General features: G+C 44.3%; 1 protein-coding gene across 1 annotated transcript in view; it reads left to right on the plus strand.

The window, feature by feature from the left end:
• The window catches only part of dock4b (dedicator of cytokinesis 4b), a 275073-nt gene that overhangs the window by 127479 nt on the left and 119801 nt on the right, over window positions 1-27793 (plus strand). The window contains exons 13-16 of the mRNA XM_079494185.1: window positions 7784-7909; window positions 18457-18581; window positions 19584-19746; window positions 24412-24518. Coding sequence (XP_079350311.1) covers window positions 7784-7909; window positions 18457-18581; window positions 19584-19746; window positions 24412-24518 — 521 coding nt within the window. The remainder of the gene's footprint in view (window positions 1-7783; window positions 7910-18456; window positions 18582-19583; window positions 19747-24411; window positions 24519-27793) is intronic.

The following is a 27793-nucleotide window of genomic DNA, read 5'->3' on the forward strand; positions in this document are numbered from 1 at the left end:
TAAATTGAAAAATAGCAGACCTACAAGCTCGTAGCGCGCCACTCGGTGGCGCGCTATGAGCTTGTAGATTTGTAGATTTTTCAATAGCTAAATTATAACAATGTTTAAAACACCAAAAGGGGTTCCCGCCCAAAATGGGTTAACTGTCCTTTTGCGCAGATCACGCAAACCTCAGCAAAAAGAAAAGGACAATATCGATGGCCTCCAACTGTAAGCGTTTGAGAACAGGGGAAACATTTAAAAAAGTATGTTTTGGTTATCCGTGTTCATACAGTGTCGGTTCATAGTGTTCCTCTGTAGCCTTACAGTCTGTGACTGTAACCCCCCCCCCCCCCCCCGCCCTCCCCCATGTAGGAGTTATGGAATAGCATATAGCACCATAATTAGAGGCTTTCAATGTATTACTTGTACTGTCGGAAGAAAAGATATGCACATCCCAATTGAATTTACAATATAATGTACTGTCAGGAGAACAATTAAAACGGCGTAGTGGAGTGCGGTGGAGTGAGCTAGAGCAATGTGTCTAGGTCTGTGCATATTTAGAGAGGTGTGTCCGTGTGCATGCAAGCCTATTCATTGTGTGTGTGTGTGTGTGTGTGTGTGTGTGTGTGTGTGTGTGTGTGTGTGTGTGTGTGTGTGTGTGTGTGTGTGTGTGTGTGTGTGTGTGTGTGTGTGTGTGTGTGTGTGTGTGTGTGTGTGTGTGTGTGTGTGTGTGTGTGTGTGTGTGTGTGTGTGTGTGTGTGAGCGCGAGCATGCGCGTGCGGCTGTCTTCAAGACACGGCATTGTTGTAGTGTGTGTGTAGTGTGTGCGTGTGTGTGCACATGCAGTGGTCTCGCTGTGTCGTTCTCGTGAGCAGATCTGGCTGTGTGCCAAAAGGCCCTCATTAACAGCCCGTTAGCCAGGGAGAGATCAACAATGGATGTTTGGTAACAGAGACGCGAGCTCATGCACTGCACACAGTTCTTATTAATGACCTAGAAGGTTTCAGTTGCTAGTTTAAAGTCTTCTTTCAATTATTTTCACTAGCCCATACTCGTTTGGGGATCCATGCCCGTTTGGAGATATGAGCGTATTCTTTTTTTTGCCTGTTCTTTTGCCAAATGCAGCGGATTTGGTTGGTCTTTCCTCTGTCAGTAAAACGACCGAGTGGAATAGTAAGAGAGTGGCAACACGCTTTGATCTCGCCACAAAGCGGGTGCCTATGGGCTATAGTTTCAAACATTGGAACTATCCCATTGAGATAGAATGAGCACGTCCGCATTCCATTGTTACAATGAGTCAACGCTGGTGTCACCACTCTCTTACCACTCGGAGTAAAACCTACTTGAGTAGGTTAATAGATACCTTAATCTTAATCTTAAATTTTGGCGCCAATTTCGTCCTCAAATTTTGAGCACGGGATATTTGCCACTTATGTATAACGGGTGTCCCCGGCGGTGTTGTGCGATGCTCAGCCAATCACAGCGCAGAATGGCACACCTTTCAGCCAATCACAACGGCCCCTCCGTCCTCAATTTCGGTGCCATACATGGTCATTTTGCGTCCACTACTAAAAACCATTAGTTACGAGTTACATACCCTATCTGTATTTGTAAATGAATGATCCCATTAATCTCTGGATTGGAATTGGAATTTAATGTTTTTGTTGGACAACGTTTGTGCACACACACCAAAAGCTGGATATAGGAGGGGCTAGCACCCCTCAAAAAATTACATTAATTTAAACAAGCAATGTTGTTTATTAAATCTATATGAAAAGGTTTAATCTGCAACAATGTAGTAGGGATACATCATTATCTCAAGTAAGGGGCCCTTGGCCTGGAAAAAAGTAGATCAGGGGTGGGCAACTTTGACGATGGAGAGGGCCACTATATTTCCACACTCACTCCCTAGGGCCATATATTACTGTCGTAGCAAAAATAGCCGATCTACAAGCTCAAAACGCGGCTTGATGATGTCATCAAGATGTGTTTCACCATGTTAATGATTTTTTTCATAATTACAGTTCTAGGAAACACAGAATGGGGGGACCTTTTTTATTATTTCCACACAACAGCTCTAAGGTATATTAATGACATAGTAAAATGTTGAAAATGGGTGGTTTTCCCCTTTAACATATTTTTAAAGGGTGAAGTTTCCCTTTAAGTACTATACGTAAGTACACTTTTGAGGTGTTTGTACTTACGTACTATGTACTATTTCCACTTTCCAGTACTTTTACTTCTAGTCCACTACATCTCAGAGGCAAACGTTGTAATTTTTCTCCACCACATTTATTTGAAGTGAGTCTGCAGTCGGAGGAGGTCATTCCATATAGCTTGGGAGCCAGTACAGGAGGGAGAAGAGTCTAGGTTGATGTAACGTAGTTGTGCGTCAGTCGAGGTGGTGAACCGCACTAAACGCTCTGTCAGGCCCATGTGTTTACAGCCCGCGGGGAACTTCAGTGACTGCAGTTAATACACGTAAGTTAGTCTCTCGGGACTCACACAAGTGGTCCTGCTGTAAGTCATATTAGTCAACGCATAATAATCTATAGGTCGCTGCCGCCTGCTGAGCGGAAATGGAGACACGGGGCGTAGTTTACATGTTTATTTTTCTTTGTTTCTTGCGCAATAAGAAATCCAGCACATGAACGATGAAGGTAACGTTTCTCTGACTTTGTTGGAGAACCCTGTGTGGAGGACAATCTTTCATCACCAGTGGTGTGTTGTGGATCTTTTTGAGTGGTGCAACCAGTACAGTACAGTACAGTACAGTACAGTACAGTACAGTACAGTACAGTACAGTACAGTACAGTACAGTACAGTACAGTGCAGTGCAGTGCAGTGCAGTACAGTACCACTCACTTCAGATGGGTCTGATTTTTTTTCTGCTCTTGGTGTCTTTGGCAGTGTCCTGCTAGTCTCATTCTCCTGGCTGCTATTTTCTGGCTCGCCCTTGGCATTCCATCATACAGATTTGCATTAATTTGCATGAATTTGTTGTATTATTTTTGTTTCAATTAATTGATTATTAAACGCCATTTACATAGACTCACCCTGTAACATAATTAAGGCATTCCGCTATCTTTGTGTATGAATATGGTCAGGTCTCATCCGTCTGCTTGAGCACTGAGCAGAGATGTGCTCGACCAACCTGTACGCCTGATGTACGTAGGCCTACTTCTCCCTTGAATAACTTAGGGAGGAATTCTCAAGTGTCTAGACTCACCCACACACATCACACACCACACGCATTGACGACTCTCGCGGGCATGCGCATGCGTGCAGCTTCAGAACTCCAATCTCTCATGAACAGATCCTTTTTCTTGTGTTCCCAGATCGCTTCAGAACTAGCGGAGCCGAGCTGCGCCTTCAGCACACCCCTGTTGTTCATCACTTACTTCATTATGATGGGGGGAAAAAAATGGCCTTACTTTATTGAGTAATTAAAGTATATTAAGTACAGCCAGTCAGCCGCTAAAGCACAGGCAGAGACACATTCTCTAGGGCCTGTTAAACATCAGAGCTACCTTAATAACCCACTGTGCTCTGCTCTGTTTTTTATGTTCTTTAACTTTCATGTATCTGTGACCAAGGCCCAATCAGTCACACAATACTTTGGCAATGGAATACTCTTTGTCGTTATTACTTGGTAAGACACAACCATTAATTAATTGAGTTACACTGTTTAAAGTGCGAGAGGTATCAATGTTGTAAACCTTAATCAAGGGAACGACCCTGGGACTACGCCATCCGTTGGTTAAATAAAGAGCAACGGAAACTCTTTTGTCATTCTTATTTCTAGTTTGTTCAAGGACACACACAGGTTCACGTTTTACCAGGTAAGAGAGCAAAAACCATAAAAAGGTGGAGAGAGACTGACGCAGAATCATGGATCACAAAATATACGGTTTTTGTCCTATAACATTGGCCACTAAAATGCCATAAAAATACAATTTTATTAAACCCTAAAATACTCCTAAAATCGATATGAAACTAAAAACTGCAAGTGTTGGTTTCAGATAGACAGTTTTTTGTGTTAGCAGCAGGGAGCGCCTTCCGGGTAATTCATCATCATCATCATATTCGTCTACTTCAATGCATCATGGATCTGCAAATACAAGGCAAAGGCCAGTTTCTCTGTTCCACAGTGTTTCACAGCTAGCTGGCAGAATGGCAGGGTGGCATAGACAGTAGCGCTGGATAGAATGTTACTCACACAGAAGGGCAGCGTACACTGCCCGCCGCGGTTGACAGGTATCAGCGCACTGAAGACACCCTCCACGTCTCCGACGCCTGGCCCGTCACAGCTTCTGGTCACAGGATACAAACTCTCCGGTTCTCTCTCTCTCTCAGTCAACAGTGGGCACACACAGCGAGTCTCTCTTCCTGACTCGCTCAGTGGTGTGGTACCGACACGACACTCCCGGCTCTCCTCTCTGTCTGTCACCTGTCACTTCCACACACAGAGCGACCGCACATACATCCTTCCCCCCTCTGCATGTCTCTTTATACTGGCACAAGTCATGTTTGTAATAGAGACTCCACCTCTTCAGCTGTCCGTCAATGACGCTGACGTCATTCTTAGTCCGGCGGAAACGGAAGTCTTTGCATGCATACAGGATCATACAATTGACAGCGGTAGGTATTTATTATATATATATAATAAGGATAATAAGAATAAGTCACTGAACAGATATACAATACAAATATTAATGCAAAATAACATAAAATAAAAAATAAAACCTATTTGACACCGGTCACATATCCATTTATACTCTGAGAGTGTGTGCAAATGGGAACACATGGACCCGGTTAGGGTCACTTATGCTGCGTTTTCACATAGCAGCACTGCACTGCACCGTCTGCTTGTGCCGTTGCGTTGTTCCCATATACAAGGACCCGGGACAAATTATGCTTTGCAGGTCGAAAAGAGTGCCAATTTTGATCCCTGAGAGGTCTGGGGCGGGCCGAACCATAGAGTAATAAAAGGATAGAGTCCGAACCGGAGCGACAGCCCCGCCTCCCTGCTATTCATTTCGATGGAAGTTGCTCAGTGGCGCTTTGAAGCACCTGGAAGAACGGTCCACTTCCACTTTTACGGTGTCCAAATGCGGAAGTGCAACCGAGCGCTCAATGTTAAACCCGAGCTGCACGGGGTTTCCTCAGGCAAAATGCAGGGGTCCGCCTGCATTCTCACCTCTGACCAGTAGGGCCGAGTGCTTCAACGCTGGAGAGCCTCCCTGGGGACTTGGGGCGAACGGATGACGTGTAATGCTGCTTGATACTGATTGGCTGTGGTCATGATGGTCATGATGGTCAGTAGACTTGGGACATGGGATTGTCTGTGATTTGCACTTAATTTGCTGTGATTTCTTTAAATTTGTTCAAGAACAGTTGTATTAACAACATCCATTTGGTTTGCAAGACTGGCTCGGATGCAATTCCTCATGTTTTTTTGAGAAATAAACATAAGAAATTGCATTGCTTTTTCCATTTTAATTGGTTTATTAGTTATTTTCAAAGCTGAGCACCTTAAACAAAGGGCAGTTTCCAGAGGAAGCGCACCTGCTTTTTCTCTCTTTAATGGATGTGATGTGTTTGTGTTTACGCACTCTCATCAGGATCCTACTGTAGCAGTGGAGTGTGGGATAGAGGATCCTACTGTACAGGCTCCTACTGTACAGGATCCTACTGTAGCAGCTAGTGGAGTGTGGGAGGATCCTACTGTAGCAGTGGAGTGTGGGAGGATCCTACTGTAGCAGTGGAGTGTGGGATAGAGTTTGTAGGATCCTACTGTAGCAGTGGAGTGTGGGATAGAGTTTGCCGATATTTCTGACATGGATGAAGGAGGTTCTACACTGATGTTTGATGTGTTAGTTAGTTTTCATTCTCAGCCCCCCAGGTTTGTGACAACTGATGAGAGGGGAATAGAAGGTCCTGTCTGGAAAAGGTGATGCTGGTTATAGTGAATCTGGTGTGGATAAAATCACTTCAGTTCTGTACTTTGGTACTTGAAGTTTTTCAATTTCAGTGAATCACTTAGTTACATCCAAGTTGTTTCTCTGAAGTACTTTTGTTGTTTTCAGTGATGTATTTATAAAGATCTCCATTTCCATTTTGGCCAAATGAGGCGTAGACCATCAACACACTATAGGATATGTACACAAGCAGCCAGCTTGCATAGTGATGATGACTGCAGTCACAGAGAGATCAAGACAGGACGGCACAGTATTTGAGATGAACGCAGTGATGTAAATGGTAAATGGTAAATGGTGCATTTATATAGCGCCTTTATCCAAGGCGATGTATTGTACATGCCGACCGGGGACCAGTAGAGGAAAAAGTACTGGCATTTTGGCCCTCATTTAAATTTGGGTGTACACCCAAATGTAGGTGTACACCGCGTTGATAAATGAGGGCCTTTGTACGTCAGTAAAAGTATCAATACTGGTAAATGTAATTAGTAAATGTTGCATTTATATAGAACCTTTATCCAAGGCGCTTTACAGAGATTGTGCATTACATTCACCCATTCACACACACATTCATACACACCATTGCCAGAGGAAACCATGCAGGAGCAATTAGGGGTTCAGAGTCTTGCTCAAGGACACTTCAACACTAACTCTGGGGGAGCCCGGGTTTGAACTGGCAACCTTGCCGTTCCCATCCAGTCACTCTACCCCTGAGCCACTGCCGCCCCATACTGCAATGGAGAAACACTCAGCTACAAGTAAAAGTCTGGTATGCAGAATTTCCTTTAGTAAAAGTACAAAAGTCTTGGCATCAAAATATACTTAAAGTACCGTTATGCAGAATGTCCCGTTTTTCATCATCATAATGTCTAAAATGTATACAGATATTTGAAAAATAGCAGATCTACATGTACTTAGTTACTTTCCACCACTGACACAGACGTTATTACTCAGAATGGACCACAGTCTCTCTGTGGACTAGCAGGAAATGTAGGGTAGATGTGGTTAAAAATAGCCTTCAAGAACTTCAAAGCAGGGTGTCAATACTGTAACTGTCAAATGGTCATCAGTCACATCTGTCTGTACTGCAGGGGCCAATATTGATAACAAACTACACGATCAATATGATGATATATTAGTCTCCGGTACCTAATATTATCTTTTGTCTTACAACAAAAATAGATTAGGTCGCCACGAATGCAGAATATACTGCAGAATATACTGACGTTTCTTTTGACCACTGAGGTCGAAGTGTGCAATCGTCTTTTGATTTATTTTATTATTATTTTTGAGTGGTGCAACCACTCCAAGGAACAGCAATGTCCGTGTCCGTGTGACACCTATGTGACTCGTGTTAACCTATGTTTGTGTGACTCATGTGTGACTCATGAGTACCAGTAGGGGCGCTGTCGTGCCAGAAACAGAGAGATAAATAGTGCTGCACTGTTGCATGCTAATGAGAGCAAGAGAGAGAGAGAGGGGGGGGGGGGTGTAAGGGGGGGAGCTGCACCACTCAGTTCACACGGGTGTGATTTTTTTAATATAATTTCACCGTCAGCACCTACGCAATACCGGTGTGCGCTGATTGTTTTGCTTGTCTGCCCATCCTATTACTAATACCTGTGTGTGTGTGTGTGTGTGTGTGTGTGTGTGTGTGTGTGTGTGTGTGTGTGTGTGTGTGTGTGTGTGTGTGTGTGTGTGTGTGTGTGTGTGTGTGTGTGTGTGTGTGTGTGTGTGTGTGTGTGTGTGTGTGTGTGTGTGTGTGTGTGTGTGTGTGTGTGTGTGTGTGTGTGTGTGTGTGTGTATGCGTATGCGCGTGTCAGGCCTGGCTGTGTCCCTACAGCTCCTCCATGGCGACATCGAGCAGCTGAGGAGAGAATACATGGTTCTCTTCACCAGGGGCGTGTCCATCACCAGGAAACTGGGCTTCTCTGACGTCATCATGCCTGGTAAGACAACAGTAGCCTGGCTAATAAGCCAGAATAACATCACACTGTTTTGCCAACGGCTGCCTCGGTCTGGCTTATTAGCCAGGCTAAGACAACAGCACGTTTCCAACTTAACCCATTTAGGCCTGAGATCAGATTCTAAAAATGTCTTCTACATCCTGACAGTTTTCTGAAAAAGCTATGTTTCTATGTCAGTCGGTCTTCGAATTTTCAAAAATAGCAGATCTACAAGCTCATAGCGCGCCACTCGGTGGCGCGCTATGAGCTTGTAGGTCTGCTATTTTTAAATAGCTAAACTAAAGCATGACATGATGCTAACACCAAAAGGGGTTCCCGCCATATTCCCGCCCTATTTTTAGTCACTAGCGACACAAAATGACGCAGGCATCAGAAATGTACAGGAAATGTGTTTATTTATGCATTGTGTGTGTTTGTTTCAAACTGAATTTTCTGAATCACAGTTCCAAACAGACAACAGTGCTACCATAGACTTGCTGTATTGAAGTTACACAGTGAGAGTGAGACTTTAAGCATTCTATTAGCATTATTATCCAGAGTGTATACAGATTTATATTTAGTCGTACATTGTAGTAGTTCCTCCATAGTTCCTCCATCCCTGTCTGCCTTCCAGCCCAAGAGGCTCAGGCAAAGTCCTCCACAATCCTCTCCTCTGTTACCCGGTTGCCTCGGCAACGCTTTAGTAAAGCTCCCGTGCCGCCTATTGACTATGTACGTTGTCAGAGTGACATTTGAATCTCTGACCTGCAGGGGTAGCTGTGTGTGTGTGTGTGTGTGTGTGCGTGTGTGCGTGTGTGCGCGTGTGCGTGCGTGCGCGGCTGTGTGCTTCGTAAAGGTGACATCCTGGCGCTTGTTGAAGGCAGATAAGGAGTGACAAAGAGTGCATTGTCTCAGAATCACAACAGCCCCTCAGCTACGCTCCTTAAGAGGTGTGTGTGTGTGTGGGGGGGGGGGGGGGGGGGGCTGTTAGCTGTGGGGAAAATAAGAGAGAGAATGGAGCATTAGCTGTCTCAGTTACATTATGAACACCCACTTGAATGGAAGGCGTGTATTAGGGCATTCACTTCTAGTCATTTTTACTAGTTGACTAGTTGCCTAATTTACTAGTCGACTAGTTGTTTAACTACCTATTATGTAAAAATAAATAAATATTTGTACATTGAAAAACTGTGTACATGGTGACTATAACTATAATCTACCTGATCTTGAGGCCTACAAAATCGGGAAAAAAATAAAAAATATTTTTCTTATCAACTAGTCAACTAGTACCAACAAGGTCGACTAGTAAACTAGTCGACTAGTTGCTTAATGCCCTAGCGTGTATTATACGTGTATGACTTCTTTGTCAAGTCTGTGTGTTCGTTCAGGTGCGTATTCGTGATTCATCATGCCAGCCTGTTGTACAAAGATTGAGGCGGTGTGGACTCGACCAAACCTGCGTTTTTGAACAGGGGAAATGTCCCTATATCCATTCATTCTTTCATTCATTCATTAGTGTAATACTTGACATCAGGGGACTTTGTCTTGCATTTTTTTAACATCTACTTGTGAAATGTAGACGACATGTTCGCCACCTTGTCGACTCTAATAGAACAGTTGCGATATTGAGGGGGCAGAAAACAACCTCCGGTTGTCCCCATTCGTTGTCCCCATTCAATAGAAGTCTATGTAGAAGAGCCGTCATTGGACTTAACCTGACTCCGCCAGATGGGGCAGCAGAGAGTACACTGGGTTCCCCCCTCCTGCTCCCATCTGGGAACTATCAGGCAGACTTGATGCTCCGGCCACAAAACGGCCTGGCCAATCAGCGGCAGCTAGAGGCGGGGTCAAGGCATACAACCCAGTGTACTCTCTGCTGCCCCATCTGGCGGAGTCAGGTTACATTGGACTGGCCCCATGAGTGAACGGAGTTTGCGTAACTCTGGCTCTGGTCGACTCCAGGGCGGCAGGGTTGCCAGGTCCGCTTATTTCCAGCAAAACTTGGATTGTTTTTTTCCCACAGTTGCTTGCCTGGTTTTTGGAGGTTGGTTAGCTTATTTCTGGCACGACAGTTGCCAACAATATTACTCTGCTGTCTGTCTGAGACAGTGAAGACTCGCAGTAACACTCACGGCTTGACGGGGAAGACACGTTTTCAATGTTAGAAGAACGTCACTCAATATAACTTCACACCAAAAGCGCCTGCATACACGTTACAAAAATAATAATCATCAACTTATCGACATCCCAACCTTCTCTATTATGTCAGTGGCTCTGTCTCCCAGTATGATGGTCTGATAGACCGTCTCTCTCTTTCTCTCTGTAATCTGTCTTTAACCCAGACACATTCTGTGCTTTATCGTATCTATCAGTGCCATGCTCACCCTCTCCATTTCCCCCCTTTTTGCTCTGTGTGTGTGTGTGTGTGTGTGTGTGTGTGTGTGCGTGTGTGCGTGTGTGCGTGTGTGTGTGTGTGTGCGTCTGTGCGTCTGTGCGTGCGTGCGTGCGTGCGTAAGAGGTGCAGTATGTGTGTCCTGTTTTAAAAGCCTGAGTGTTGCCATGGTAACTGTTGTTAAGCAGAGAAAAATCAACCTCGACCCCAGAGATAGATATGATGAGGACGCACGCACACACCATATATAGGGAATCAGCTCAGCTTTACAGGAAGTGGTCCCGTTCCTCCCACAAAGCATTGCAGCAGTATGAAACCGTGTATCTCCATGTTTCAACTCTTTTATCTTTTACCATGAATTAATGCCCTGCTGCTTCGTCGCACGACAGTGTCCCAGAAAAGCAGAGGGAAATTGTTGATGCGTCACGATGTGACACGACGTGAGCTTGTAGATGGACATGTTTTCGCTATTTCCACAAAATGTCGAAAGTGGTTAAATGTTTTTTTTTTTTTTTTTTTTTTACAAATATTGAACTAAATAAAAAGTAACTAGATAAAGTGCCCCTCGGGGCACAGGTCTCCACCAGGGCAGGTCAGGTAGTGGCCTCCTGGTGGCGCTATGATAGGCCAATGTGAAAAGGGTGCCATTTCTTCTTACGCCTTGGATGATTTGAGGCATTTTATTCCAAAAATGTGTTTTGCAAAAATCCATTGGCGCTATAACAGGCCAATGTGAAAAGGGTGAGATATATTCCTCAGCCTAGTAGGAAAGTCTGTGAAAGATTTCACGTAAATTGCACGCTGCGTTCATGATTTGAGGCTTTTTGTTCAAAACAGGCCAATCCTGCATACTTTGAAAGCCAATTTTAGCCAATTAGGATGGAATATGAAATATGGGACAGATCCGTCTTGAGCACATGACTATAGAGATAGTGTGATTTGTGGGATTTTTGGACAGAATCTGGAGGAGTAATATCCAAAAATGTGTTTTACCAAAGTCGGCCTCCTGGTGGTGCTATAACAGGCCGTTCTGGTAATTTTGTGGCAGAGGATCATCGTTGGCATCCAGGGAGTGTGTGTGCAAAATTTGGCATCGACCGGGTTAAGGGTGCTGGAGATTAGCTGTACACACACACACACACACACACACACACACACACACACACACACACACACACACACACACACACACACACACACACACGGACTGACTGACACACACACACACGCACACACACACACACACACACACACACACACACACACACACACACACACACACACACACACACACACACACACACACACACACACACACACACACACTCGCACGCACGCACGCATGCACGGACGGAGTGCAAAACATACTCTCTCCGCATGCCTTCGGCCTGGTGGAGACAATTAGCTCATGACTACAGTATAACCACATTAGATCCATTATACTACAGGTTCTGAGACTGTCTTCAGACATGGTGATTTTCTTTTTGTTTTCCTGAACGGCAACCGCCGTGGACATACAAGGTTTCCACGTGACCGTGACGTTATGTTATGTGACTTCTCTTATAGCAGGAAGCCACGCTGTGCTCACTCCTCACTGCTTCCTGTCAGGCGGACTCATTCTCTCCATCCCTCTCCTTTCAGAGGGGGAACATTTCCCTATAGAAACGTCCTTCCTCGTATTAGACCCCACAGTGGTGGAAAGTAACTAAGTACATACATTTTACTCAAGTTCTGTACTTAACTGTATACAGTGCAATTGTGATGTGAGGTACATTTATCTACATTTGTTGATGCTTTAAACTTCTGCTCCACTACATATCGGAGGCAAATGTTATCTCTACTACTACTACTACTACTACTACTACTACTACTACTACTACTACTACTACTACTACTACTACTACTACTACTGCCACTGCCGCTGCCGCTGCTGCTGCTGCTGCTACATATTATTATTATTATTATTATTATTATTATTATTATTATTATTATTATTATTATTATTATTATTATTATTATTATTATTATTATTATTATTATTATTATTATTATATTAAAACATCCATTAAAGGGATATTTCATGGAGGCCGGAGGACACTTTTATTTTTTTAAATAGATGAAAACAGTAAATGAAAAAAAAAACACGGCAGCCTCACGTAACACTTACTAACACCGTATTAGGAGGGCAGTATCAGTCACCATAAAAAAGGATGGTTGTTTTCGATGAATCTATCATGGTTAAAATGGAGTTTGAAGCTACATTGTATAGGAAGGGCAGCTAAAATGAATATCAAATATCTAAATACTGAATCAAGCAACTTAAAAACTGTCTGTGGTGTTCACATAAGCCTGACTAGACGATGAAATATCCCTTAACCCATTTTGGGCGAGAACCCCTTTTTATGTTATGCTTTAGCTATTGAAAAATAGCAGATCTACAAGCTCATAGCGCGCCACCGAGTGGCGCGCTACGAGCTTGTAGGTCTGCTATTTTTTTTAAATCGAAGAACGACTGACAGAAACATAGCTTTTTCAGAAAACTACAGGATGTAGAAGACATTTTTAGAATCTGATCTCAGGTCAAAATGGGTTAAGCCCTATTTCATAGTTTAGATTATACTACAAGTATACCGATTTTGAAGCCAATAGTTTTTTTTTTTAAATATTGTGAGGAACATTTCCATATAGAATGTTCCGTCCTGGTATTACACCCCCAGCCTGCCTGGACCTAGTGGGCTACCATGACCTGGGATGCTTTCAGTAGCGTCCTGCTGCTCGCAGGCAGCACACATGTTCTGCATTCCACTGCATTCATAGACCCATTTCCATATTTTACTATCCCTACCTGGCTCCCTGAGCATTGCTCTCAGAGTGTGTGTGTGTGTGTGTGTGTGTGTGTGTGTGTGTGTGTGTGTGTGTGTGTGTGTGTGTGTGTGTGTGTGTGTGTGTGTGTGTGTGTGTGTGTGTGTGTGTGTGTGTGTGTGTGTGTGTGTGTGTGTGTGTGTGTGTGTGTGTGTGTGTGTGTGCGTGCGTGCGTGCGTGCGTGCGTGCGTGCGTGCGTGCGTGCGTGCGTGCGTGCGTGCGTGCGTGCGTGCGTGCGTGCGTGCGTGCGTGCGTGCGTGCGTGCGTGCGTGCGTGCGTGCGTGCGTGCGTGCGTGCGTGCGTGCGTGCGTGCGTGCGTGCGTGCGTGCGTGCGTGCGTGCGTGCGTGCGTGCGTGCGTGCGTGCGTGCGTGCGTGCGCGCGTGCGTGCGCCTTGCTACTTTGGTAGGACAATGAGATTGTGTGGGGGCATCTAACTGGGACATCCAGCTTTAAGAGGAATTAAAGCTAGAATCTGGAACTTATTTGAATGCATAAAACATTGTTTGAGCCAAACCGTAAGAGATGGTGTGTTCATACAAAGCAGTGTTGCTTTTGTCGACTAAAACTAAGACGAAAAATGTTTGTCGACTAACCTTTTTCACTGACGGAAACTAAATAAAACCTAAATAACAACTAGGCCATGATGACTAAAACCATGACTAAATATATTTACAATTTCGGCAACAAATAAAAACTAGGCTAAAATGTTTGCGAGGGACTAGTGGACAAGAGATCATTTTATGTTTGGTCGTGCTTGGGTGTTGCACTCTGAAAATAGCCGATCTACAAACACACAACGCGTCGCAGCGCAACGCGCTGTGCGTTTGTAGATCGGCTATTTTCAGCATGTAACCTGGTGTAAACTCTGACATTACGACGCCACAGAGGCAAAAAGGCAATTTTGTTGACAAAAAAACAACTAACAAAATCTTATGATATATAGTCGACTAAAACTAGACTAACACTAAAACATTTCAGATGATTAATGTGACTAAAACTAAATTAAGTTTTATTCCAAAGACTAAACTAAAATCAAAATTAAATTTGCTGTCAAAATCAACACTGATACAAATCATCTGCAGTGGTTGAAGTGGACTCCGGAGACATTTTGACCTGGGGTTTCAGCCAGGTAGGACACCTACTGGTTGACTAGTAGTACTACCTGAAACTCATATGGCCAACATCTCCACTGGGCAAGCGGGGATTGCCTCGCGGTAGATGTTTAGTCTCTCATGCGGGAGACCCCGGTTTGAATCTACACGGTAGGACATCAAAGTTCCTAACCGCATTCAAATGTTGGTCGAATCCACAGGAGTCTATTTGATGGCACACAGATGACATAAGACATAGAGCCACACTTTTATAATTCTCTGGACCGCTCGGCCGGCCCACGGCCTGGAGGAACGGCTGCGTTGTTGTAATTGGGTATCAAAACAACTGCCGGTGTATGTTGCATGCGGTTGTATTGGTTGTGCGTCTGGCCAACAGCAGCGTGCGTCACAAGAACGACTGTTGGCCATAATTGACTTAAAGGCATCTGTTGAAATGACCAGGGACCAGGGGCATCTGCAGTCTGAGACCCAGTCTGTTTTATATCTTGATAGCCTCTTCCGCTTTTAGTCATTGCGTTGAATAAGTTGAGTATAGTATGAGTATTTTTCTCCACACACACACAAACTACTCATGCATTACACACACTGTATTTGTCTAATGTCCCCTCTGTGTATTATAGGCAGCGCACAGCACTGTAAGAAGATTATATTTTGTATTATATATTATTCATATTATATTTTTTGTTATACACAATTATATTTTGTCATGTTTACAAGCCGAACGGTAAAAATCCAGAATGTTAATTTAGCTCTTATCTCTCAAGAGTTAAACACCCAGAATTCTAAATTGCAGGATGACGGGCTAGTTGTTTTCACGGCTCCAACATGATTAACCTAAACCTAATGGACCCGGGAACGTTGTTCCCATTGCTTGTTAAATAGATCATTAACCCATTTTGGGCCGGAACCCCTTTTGCTGTTAGCATTATGTTATGCTTTAGCTATTGAAAAATAGCAGACCTACAAGCTCATAGCGCGCCACCGAGTGGCGCGCTACGAGCTTGTAGGTCTGCTATTTTTGAAAAATCGAAGAACGACTGACATAGAAACATAGCTTTTTCAGAAAACGGTCAGGATGTAGAAGACATTTTTAGAATCTGATCTCAGGTCAAAATGGGTTAAAAAATGGGTTAAAAGCTGCAATTTTGCGTTGCTGTGGTGATAAATGTGGTCTATCACGTGGCCTCTTGAAATTGAATATAAATTACATTTACAAAGAAAACCTTTTGGCACGCATTTGTTATACTGTGGTGCATTTGTTTTTTTTAAAAGTACCAATCCTTAAAAAATAAAAAAAATAAAATTGCATATCTCAGTTAGATCCATCTTTACTGTGTGCCTTTCCTCCACTCTGACTCAACGCACTGGCACGCAGAGCTCCACTCTCGCCCACTTACTTCGTGCTGGAATAATGTTAGCCGAATTAACAGTTCATGCATTTTGATCAATGCTGATCAAGTTCCTCTTGGATCCAATCAGGTATTCCATATAATGAATAATAGAACAGGACCCGACTCCGACCCAACAAAACGATAGACCGTAATAAGGCATGGACCCTCAGGTCTTTCTTGGTTATTATCTTGTGTTTTTTGGTCTGGATGCATCAACTTGTCAAAATAGATTCAGAGCAGCCATGGACATTGAGCTGTGTGTGTGTGTGTGTGTGTGTGTGTGTGTGTGTGTGTGTGTGTGTGTGTGTGTGTGTGTGTGTGTGTGTGTGTGTGTGTGTGTGTGTGTGTGTGTGTGTGTGCGTGCGTGTGCGTGTGCGAGCAGAGAGAGAGCTAGCGACATTAATATATTCAGACAGGGGGCAGCTTTCCCCTGTGGTGTTGGAGTTCAGTCGACCTAGTAGGGGAGGGAGAGAGAGAGAGAGACCAGGTGAGCCACAATATACGCACATCCAAGTGTTTGAGTTGAATCTCATACCAGCCTCTTCACTCCTCCAAACTGACTCACCAGGCAGCTTGGGAGCCGGTTATTTAAAGGCTTCTGTCAATCAATTCAATTATCAATTCAATCCAGGGAGCTTTATTGGCATGAGAAAACAAACGTGTCTCTGAATTGGCCTACAGAACCCTTTCTGTGACGCACGTTTCCGCTATGCTTTGCAAGGAAGCTCGGGAAAGCTTGCCTACTCTTGAGAAGCACACGCCCCAGATCCGAAGGATGGAGGCGTCTACCTTTTTATGTCTATGGTGCTTAGGGATCCGCCGTCTCTGGGGAATAGGCCTGGCTGTTTCCCCTGGTTTGCCACAGCGCCTGCACGCAAACAAACACACGACATGTCCTTGTGTACAGTCTGAGTGTATATTGTATGTTTAGCGTCCTTGTCCTTGTCTACGTGGCATATTTCTTGTTTGTCCTCGTTCTCTAAGTTGGTATGTCCTCTCACTGGCTTAGTGTGAAGGATAATGGTAAACACCTGCCACACGGAACACATCATTTGTTCTACCCGGAAGTCTCATTACAGCGACGCACACTTTCAAAGCAGCTCTACTCCTGGCTTAACCACTTCAAGTCGTCATACTGTGTAGCATTCATTGTTGTAGTATTTTTGGTGACAACCTCTGGCAGCTTGATTGCTGAGGGTGTAGTTTCATAATTTCACCCTAAGAGAACAATCACCATCCTCGTCCTCTTCCCTCCGTGCCCAGAGCTGGACCCCTGTCACCGGTCAGTGTCCGCAGGGGCATATGTGGGTCCCGCTGACCTTGCCTGACAGCTTGACAGACAGATTTGGTGTAGCATGGTGACAGATATGTCATGCTGTACTTATTCTGATGTGTTGGGACAGTGGAAAAGCTGAGAGGGATACACCAGACAGACAGCAGGTTTTTTTGGGGGGGAGGGGATTCAATCTAAGCTTAGTGGGGTAAAGTACCTGTCACCCCCATGTTGCTTTGCAGGTTGATGGATATGCAGTGACCACTAGAGCAGGGGTTCTCAACGTTTTTGGCCGGGGACCCCCTGAAATGCTTTGGCAATGTCTCGGGACCCCCGCCCCGCCCCCTCCCGACCCCCAATATAAATTGACTGCTACAATAACCTTAACCCATTTTGGGCGGGAACCCCTTTTGGTGTTAAGCATTATGTTATAATTTAGCTATTGAAAAATAGCAGACCTACAAGCTCGTAGCGCGCCACCGAGTGGCGCGCTACGAGCTTGTAGGTCTGCTATTTTTGAAAAATCGTGAAAATAAAATAATAATTTGGGGACCCCCTAAAATAATTTGGCGACCCCCCGAGGGGTCGCGACCCACGGGTTGAGAACCCCTGCACTAGAGTGTTGTCTAGCCTTGGTAGGGAGGACAGCATTGAACATATCCGAGGGAGAAATGGTCGGTGAGCTGATGTCTGATATAATTCCACTGTACGTCATGTTATACGACAAGTACAAGAGGTTCATACGAGGAGAGTGTCGACAATTTAAAAAAATAAATAAAAAAGGCAAGGTCATTGCCGTATGTTTTCTGTACAGCGAGTATTGAATGAAAGTGTTCAATGTATACCATTGGGACACTCAGTAATTTGTTAATACGTGTTTTGAACACTCACTATTGACTAGAATAAAGATACAGCAATACAACTCGACTCAAATACTGTACGCTATACTGTATAGCTTCATTATTTCTGACGACACATAAGACACACACCACATCTTAACTAAATGCACCAAGTCTCTGTGTTTACGTCTGCACGTCTGTAATCCACGTAACTTTGAGAACCGTTCGCCCCACTGACTTCAAATTCGACACACGCGTTCCACACCACCACAGGGAGTGCAGAGCCCGGTGTCAAGTCCGTCGGATACACCCTTGTCCAGAACCGCCACGCCATGAAGCTGGCCTGTTCTGACATCACAACACTTCATATTTGGGCATGCCTGACACAGAACTCCATAGGAATAAAGGGACACAGAGAGAAAGATCCAGAAATCTCCAAATATGGGCATAAAAGAGACACAGACAGATGGGTGGACTGGGTACACTGACACGGGTACAGCGGGTATTGCAGGATCTCCAACTTCCATCGTTAGCGACTTGGTGCTCTACAGCCGGGCACCGGTCTAGTGAAGATAATAGTCCTGCAGTGTGACTACTGACCACAGTATCAAGCGCTAATATAGGTCATTAGAAGTCAACTTTGCTTGCATTCATTATGGATGCATTTCTGCCCCCCGCAGGAGAGATGAGGAATGACCTTTACATGACCCTGGAGAAAGGGGAGTTCGAGAAGGGCGGGAAGAGCGTGGCGCGCAACGTGGAAATCACCGTCTATGTGCTGGATGCGGACGGACTGCTTCTCAAGGTAAGAGAAGCTCATCATTGTCTATGTGCTGGATGTGGACGGACTGCTTCTCAAGGTAAGAGAAGCTCATCACTGTCTATGTGCTGGATGCGGACGGACTGCTTCTCAAGGTAAGAGAAGCTCATCACCGTCTATGTGCTGGATGCGGACGGACTGCTTCTCAAGGTAAGAGATTCTCATCACCGTCTATGTGCTGGATGCGGACGGACTGCTTCTCAAGGTAAGAGAAGCTCAGCATCGCATCTGGCCAGTGGTGGGAAAAGTACACAAATGTTTTACTTGTGTAAAAGTACCAATACTGCAATGTAGAACCGCTCTGTTAAAAGAAAAAGTTTAAAACGTTTTCAAATGTTTTTCAAATCTGTTTTTCAAATCTACAAAGCTCACAATGCGCACTTTGAGCTTTGTAGACCGGCTATTTTCAAATGGTCGAAATGCATATAGAGCTGAAGTGGTTTATGTATGTTTTGTAATAATAATGCAAATCTACAAAGTAACTAGTAACTAAAGTTTTCAAATAAATGTAGTGGAGTATAAGTAAAAGTACTGGAAATTGGAAATACTCAAGTAAAGTACAAATACCTCAAAATTGTAGTTGATACACACAGCGCTGTTATTTTTCATCGTAATATGGGCTTCACTGCTGGAGTTTTTCCACACAGAGAGAGAGAGAGAGAGAGAGAGAGAGAGAGAGAGAGAGAGAGAGAGACACATGTGATGCTCACTTAGCCTTCTCTCCACCTGCAGTACCATAAACCGACTGTTTTCATCCGCTGACACCTATTTATTCCCCCCCCCCCCTTCCCCTCTGTCTGTCTGTCTGTCTGTCTGTCTGTCTGTCTGTCTGTCTGTCTGTCTGTCTGTCTGTCTGTCTGTCTGTCTGTCTGTCTGTCTGTCTGTCTGTCTGTCTGTCTGTCTGTCTGTCTGTCTGTGTCTCTCTCTCTCTCTCTCTCTCTCTCTCTCTCTCTCTCTCTCTCTCTCTCTCTCTCCATCTCTCTCCAGAGTTGCATGGCAGCGGGCTCCGGGGAGCCCGGGGCTGACCAGTACCACTCCCTGGTTCTGTACCACAACAACAGCCCGCGCTGGGCCGAACAGATCAAGCTGCCCATCCCCGTGGACGTGTTCCGCGGCTCGCACGTGCGCTTCGAGTTCCGGCACTGCTCCAGTAAGATCGGCGCGTTGTCGTTTTCGGCCGATGTGTGGGTGTGGAAGATGAGCGTGTGCGTGCGTGCGTGTGTGCGTGCGTGCGTGCGTGCGTGCTCGTGTGAGAATCATAGAGAGAGAGGGGGCGGTGGGTTGAGGGTGAGAGAATGCTTGAGTGAGCATGTTTGTGTTTCCATAATTAGACAAGTTTGTCCACCTTCAAACCTCCTAATGAGACAAAACACAGATTATAGCATAGATCACAGACTTCTCTCCCCCTTCCCCTCTCTGTCTATTTCACCTTCCCTAGCTGTCTCTCTCTATCTTCTCTAATATGACAAGCAGGCATTATTGTGGTGAGTGGCAATATACAGTACAGTATATTGAGGGCTTAATTGGAGCACAAAGGACGTACAGTAAGTGAACATTTCAGAATGTTTCTGGACAGCTTTCCATTGTTTGTAATTATTTAAAAACAAACATATTTTCTATACTTTTATATATTAGACGTCAATGAATGTATTTAAATGTATGTTTTATGTTGGTTTTTTTTTTTACAATAAATGAAAAGCTGTCAAATTCTGAACATGTCACTTTGCGCTCCAATCCCTCTGTATACAGCCACAACATGCAGCCACAACATTTGTTGAGTGTTGTTTAATTTAACGCTAATAGTGTAAAGAGGGACTCTTTCAGGTCCATTTCTACTCTTAGAATTAATTATAGAATTAACAGTAGCATCTTCAGGATTGTTTAGCACCATTTTAATTTACAGTAGACCTGTGGTCACACCAAAGCCCTTAAGGGACCGGTCGAAATTTAAATAAGGGTACCCCTGGAGGAAATGTATGTGTCCTGATATAAAATACCATCACCCTCCCTGTGAATGAAAATAAAAATCCAGTCCCCTCCCCAGGTGATTAAACAAAAAGGAATCACCCTCCCCTATTAATTAATATCACATTTACCTGAGTATTATTTATTCCTAACTTTAATCTGCTAGCGTTTTTAATATGTGAGAAAATAAAGTGAGAAAATATACTGTCCGCTGTGAGGTTTGAACTCACGGCCAACACTGACAATAGTCTCATAGTCTAACGCCTAACACAGCAAGCTATGGAAGCTATTGAAAAGTGGGGGTTGTAGTGTGTACTTACACACTTGGATAGGCCAAGCACAATGATTGACACGGGGAACAATGAAAACCGGTCTGTTGGGAAGAACCAAGTGAAAGCAACAGAGGGGTATCGTTGACCAAAGTTGTACTTTAATTCAGAAAAGCTGTAGTATTAGATATATATATAAAACCCGGACTATTTCATTATCAAAATTGGATCACCCTCCCTTGGACTCGAAATAAAATTAGCTCACCCTCCCTCTGACTAAAATTAAAAATACATGGCCCTCCCCTATTTTCCTCCAGGGCCCCCTTTTCTAAATTTCAACTGGTCCCTAAAAAGGAAATTATATATAAAAAAAGATTGCTGACCTTATTTCTTAAACGTGTTTGGAACACCGTTCTTCCTCTCAGTCTGCTGTGTCAGTGCTGTTCATTTGACTGCTGGGAGTTTCTTGAATTTTAGTCCTGACCTGCCGGGGCTGCCGGCGCTAATAGAGCGAGCCATTCAGGACTTTGCCTTTCACCCTAGACAGTAGTGAAACAGGGCTGTTATGTTCATTTTGTCACTCGGTTCTGAAAAGCAGCACTGCACGAAAACAGGTCTTACTATGATTTATTGGCCCAAATAACCCTGCTAGCTTGTCTGTGATAATGTTTAGTCTGTTTTTTTTTCCCGACTCTCTCTGTTAAGACCCAGAAGGAGACTTATAAAAAGGGAACATTATTAGACTGCAGGAAAATGTGAAGGCAAAAGCCACCAAGTGTGCCCGAGGGGAGTAACGCAATGCTCGTACAAAATGCAGAGTGTACGATTTTGTAATGGGGTTTTTCCATCCTTGTAAGGCTATTGTAGGCTAAGTATAATTTCAGGAATTACTTGCAAAGTTATTGGCCAATATGCCACAATACCGTGCTTATTTACCTTACCTGTAACATCGGCCGCTACCTGTTTTCTTCTCACTCTTTTTGCCTTCTAATCATAAATATTATTGAGCAAACTGTGATGTAATCAAGATAATACACAGATTTATGATACGAGGCTGAAGACATGTGCCTCACAGTATAGATCCCCCTCTTGTTTATTGTTGGTTAAATGAAATGTAACACTAGATGAGAGATATATGTGTCAAATGAAACCTTAAAGGACCACTTCACCACTTTTCAACTTCTCTTCCTATAATTGGTCCTAACTAATGTTCATGATAAAATACCACCATTTTTTCCTACTCAGTCTGTGTCTCATAAGAAGGCTGTGGGCAGTTCAGAAACCCGTCCACCAGTGACATCATCGATGGTGAATCCAAGCTAATAGAACCGGCAGGCTTTCTTTTCCTGAAAAGTTGCAATGCAAAAGTTGAAGCCATCGTTCTCACGATAATACAAATCTAAATATATTTTAAAACAAATCTTGTTTAAAAATAAATCTGCCTAATGATGATGTCACTGGTGGACGGGTTTCTGAACTGCCCACAGCCTTCCTATGAGACACAGACTGAGTAGGAATAAATGGTGGTATTTTATCATGAACATTAGTGAGGACCAATTATAGGAAGAGAAGTTGAAAAGTGTTGAAGTGGTCCTTTAATTATTAGGCCATTTTGGTAGGTGAAAAGAGCACATTTATACATCCGCAGATTCTCTAGTTAAACTAAAACCTTTCATGGTCCCTCCTACAGGACAATGTAAGGACAATCTAGTTTTGGAAGCGTGGCAGCGCAAACAATATGCTCATAATATTAACAGAAACATGCAAAGCACAGCTGAAATATAGTGCAGAAAAATACCAAAGGGGTTTAACCATTGTATTATGCTGCTAAGAGGTGTAACGTTATGACAAAACCGTCTCTTCCATTCCATAATATTTATTGGGAGATTCACGTCCGACCTATGAGAGAAGTGACAATCAGTGTTGGGGTCGTAACGGTTTATGTAATAATATAATAATAACTTTATTTATATAGCACTTTTCTAGACAAAGTCACAAAGTGCTGTACAACAAACTTGGCAAACATAGCAAATCAACATCTTTCAGCCAGATGGCCAACAGTAAAAAGCATAGTTAAATGGTAAATGGTGCATTTATCCAAGGCGCTTTACAGAGATTGTGCATTACATTCACCCATTCACACACACATTCATACACTGATGGCAGCAGAAACCATGCAAGGCACCAACCAGCACATCGGGAGCAATTAGGGGTTCAGTGTCTTGCTCAAGGACACTTCGACAGTAACTCTGGGGGAGCCCGGGTTCGAACTGGCAACCTTACGGTTAGCATCCAGCCACTCTACCCCTGAGCCACTGCCGTTAAAGATGCAATATAGAAACAAATGTAATAGACAAAATAGACAAAATACCGACAGAGTTCAGTGAACAAACATTCAACGGGGCAGGGGGGGAATGCTTTTCTGAACAAATACGTTTTGAGAAGAGATTTAAAGGATACAATGGTATCTGCGTGTCGGATGGTTTTGGGTAGGGTGTTCCACATTTTAGGGGCACGGACGGAGAAGGCTCGCTCTCCCTTGTTTACGAGATGGAATTTCTCTGGAACCTTTATGAGAGCCCCGTCTGAAGACCTAAGGGTACGGGGAGGGTTATAGGGGTGTAGGAGATCAACACGACATTGGGGTGCCTGGCCCATTTGTACCTTAAATGTTATTAAAAAGGATTATAAAATCAATTCTAAAAACAACAGGAAGCCAGTGAAGTGTAGCCAGGACCGGAGTGATGTGGTCCTGGGTTTGTAAGTGGGGTCTCCCTACCGTTGTTGGTCCCACAGGGGAGATTCAGTTTCAGCTTCACTGATGGCTTCTCAGATGGTCATGAGGAGCGCTTGGGGTCAGTTATTAGGGTCCGGGGTCAAGTGTCTTGCTAAGGGATACTTTGACCATAGCTGGGGCTATGGCGTGGACTTAAAGGTATATTCAGTGATTTCACTAAATTCAAATATTACTTATTTTTTCTTATTTTTTGGATAATCCTCCCTACTATAAAATGTGCTGACCATATAAGGAGTTCCTCCCTGTCCCCAGTTAACCCCTGGGGTCAAAAAACCCTAGTTTCGGTTTGGGCTTTGGGTGGCAAAGCCTTCATCCAATCAGGATGAGAGGGGCCTTCCTCCAATCATGATCGAGTGGGGTGGGCCTTGGTGCACGTCACGTGCTGTTGGTCTGTTGTACTTCCCCCCACTGTAGAGCGTGTGCATGTGCACATCTTGTTACCGGGTGGACCGGGTTTTTTTCCAAATCACCCAAATCACTGAATGCTCCTTTAACAGTTTCCCTGTATTGTGCAAGGACTGTCTAAAGAGGACGGGACGCGAAGACGCCATGTTGCTCCATGGTGCTCCATGGAAGGAAAGAAACATGCGCAGTTGAGACCAAGGAAGCTGAACGCGGAAGTGTTGGCTGCATATAGCCCATTGCGCATGTTTCTTTCCTTCCATGGAGCAACATGGCGTCGCCCGTACGACGCCATGTTGTCTTTGCGTCTCGTCCTTCTTAGACAGTCCTTGGTATTGTGGTGTTTCAGCTGTCACAGTTTCCCTGTGTTGTGTTTTGACAGCCAAAGACAAAGGGGAGAAGAAGCTGTTTGGATATTGCTTCGTCCCTCTCATGCAGGAGGACGGCCGCACGCTTCCCGATGGGACCCACGAGCTCATCATACACAAGGTAACACCTGCTAAAAGTCCACACTACAGTTGGGTGCCACCGATATTGTCCCTTATCATTTGACCCATTTAGGCCTGACCTCAAAATGTTTAAAAATCCTTCTAAATCCTCCAGTTTTCTGAAATAAATATTTTCACGATTTTTCAAAAATAGCAGACCTACAAGCTCGTAGCGCGCCACTCGGTGGCGCGCTATGAGCTTGTAGATCTGCTATTTTTCAATAGCTAAATTATAACATAATGTTTAAAACACCAAAAGGGGTTCCCGCCCAAAATGGGTTAACTGTCCTTTTGCGCAGATCACGCAAACCTCAGCAAAAAGAAAAGGACAATATCGATGGCCTCCAACTGTATTGCCACTGTTGAGTAGAACCCTTACTTCAACTTTGTTTCTTATGCATTCCCTTTCCCATTGTACAAAAATACAGCAAAACACGGCTGAAATGGTTTCCGTTTGAAAGCGGTTACAGGGTGTTCGTCCAGAGAATCTGCCATGATGATGAGTGGTTTGAACCCATTTTGGGCGGGAATCCCTTTTGGCGCTCATAGCGCGCCACCGAGTGGCGCGCTACGAGCTTGTAGGAGATGACTGGCGTCATAGTGGTGATGTCATACTGTACATGAGTGATGTCATTATAGTGGTGGTCACATGGAGTCTGGTTTAGTTGACTCGATGTCTTCTGGTTTTCCTTCATTTAGTGACCTTGTTGGCAGTGAGCACACTGTTGGTTGTCATGGCTACCAGTTCCCACCTGATGTCGTGTGGGAGTTCAGACTGATCCAGACTGTAATGAACAACTGCTAGTTTATATAAAGTCTTAAGAGAAGGACTCAAGTCTAAGATGTACAGCTCATCAGTGCCTGTGCAGTCTCTGCGATTGTATCCCCCGAAAAGGATGATACGATCTCCCACCATGCAACAGCACATACCGCTCATTGGACTCGGTGCTTTCCCCTTGGGCTCAACCTTCTTCCAGGAGAAGGTCTCTGGACGGAATTTCCACAAATCATCGAAGCGTCCCAACTTCCAGTTCCAGCCACCAAATACGTACAGCTCTCCATTGTAGATAAATGCTGAATGACCACAACGTCCTAATGGAAGACGCAGTGCAGAAGGTGTGTACAGCCAGTCGTTGGTCTTTGTGTCAAACACTCTGATGGTGTTGTTGTTGTCGTTACTGTCACACACGCCCCCAAATATAAACATCTTTGTCCCGATGATGGTGGCAGATTGACCGTATGAAGCAAATGGTGCAGTTCCTCTGGTGTTAATTAAAGACCAGACCATTGTGTTGGTGTCCAACTTGTACATGTCATTATAGTATACAGTCTGGTTGTATCATCCATGGATAAACATGACCTTCTCCAACACACAGGCTGAGTGGTACTGAGTGGTATCTGGTGGAACAGTACCAGAAGCCATGCTGGGTTTGAACCATCTGTGGGCGTCGACATCAAATGCAAAAAGCACATTGCAGTAAGGATAGCCCCCCCAGATGTAGACTGTATCTTCAACCAACACAGCTGTGTGGCCGTAGCGCCTGGATGGAACCTCAAGGTGACCGTCTCCTCTTCCAGGTTCCACTGGAGGTAACTTCTTCCAGAATAAAGTCACTGTGTTGAAGATATGGACATCCATCTTGATATATGCCATGTTGATATATCTAATTCCGTCATAGCGGCCTCCAAAGGAATAAAGTTTGTTCCTCACTGCTACAGCAGCATGTTCGGCTAACTTTGGTCCTCCTGCTTTGGAAACGGTCCAAGACAACATGTCTTTCTGTATTTCTGTCTGTCTGTCTGTCTGGTTCTGTGTCTTCTAGTCGCTCTCTTCTCTCTCGACGTCTACAGTCCTTTTCAACACGGTGCATAATCTTATATATCTTCCGTTGTTTGAAATCAAACGCAACACAAACTGTTGCCATGCACGCCTTAACAATACCAATTCGCACAGCAATTATTTTCTGCACCATTTGACTCAAATGTCTGTGTGTCATATTCTGCTATACTTGTGGGGACATTTGGTCCTCACTAGTGCAAGGGGATTTGTCTTCGTTCGAGATCTGTGTAAACGAGCAGTTCACCGCAAACATTTGACTTATTACTTGCGCAAGCAGAGCGCGCAAGTAAGGTGATTTGATGTGTATGCCGTGGTACATACGATGGTGACGTAACAGAGATAGGTTTCATATTACATACATGTATACATAGAGACATTGGGCTGTATTTTGAGTGTCTTAAGTACCAGGTCTTATTACTTAACTTAAGACCTGGAGGCGTGGTCAATGCTCTTTGGCCACTCAGAATAGCCAAATGGCATTGATCACGCCTCCAGGTCTTAAGTTATGTAATAAGACCTGGTACTTAAGACATTGATCACGCCTCCAGGTCTTAAGTTATGTAATAAGACCTGGTACAAAATACAGCCCATAACCTTTAATCCACCCGACACTGAAACATATCTTTATTACGTCACCATCGAGAGACTTTAGAGGGTTATACCCCGCATTGATACATATCTTCATTACGTCACTCTCAAAATCAGTATACACCGACACCACGGCGCGTAAACAGCGCCTCAAACTGTGACTCCGCCCACAAACGGGGAAAGTTGTGATTTTCGCTCGTTCACTGCAATGCAATTTGCGGCATTTTCAAAACAATATTGAGCAGAGTAGCGATTATCAAACGTATTTGCAATGCCATACGTTGAAAGATCTGTTGCCCGTGGACAAGGCATGCTACCTCCGCAAGTTAGATAGCATCGGCATAGATGTTTGTCCATATGTGATTAAGGATTGGACCAAGTTGCATTGGCGGCCATAGAAAATTCCGGGGTAAATTCTTACCCCGGATGTGACGTTTTTGGGCGTTCCTGTCTAGGAAAAAAAAAGTCGAAGAACGACTGACACAGAAACATAGCTTTTTCAGAAAACTGTCAGGATGTAGAAGACATTTTTAGAATCTGATCTCAGGTCAAAATGGGTTAAGGAGGGAGCTGCGTTCTTTCACAGTAGAGTTGGGCGTGGAGAGTGAGGCGGCGCACGCCTCGCTGAAGGAACATTACGGGGGAGGGTCTTCTCCTGTCTCGGGGGGTTCTCTTGAAGCACCCCGTCTATACCCTGGTGCATCGTAGGAATCACTTAACCCATTTTGGGTGGGAACCCCTTTTGGTGTTAGCATCATGTTATGCTTTAGCTATTGAAAAATAGCAGATCTACAAGCTCATAGCGCGCCACCGAGTGGCGCGCTACGACCTTGTAGGTCTGCTATTTT

This window comes from Electrona antarctica (genome assembly GCF_951216825.1).
Source record: "Electrona antarctica genome assembly, chromosome: 23".
NCBI lineage: Eukaryota > Metazoa > Chordata > Actinopteri > Myctophiformes > Myctophidae > Electrona > Electrona antarctica.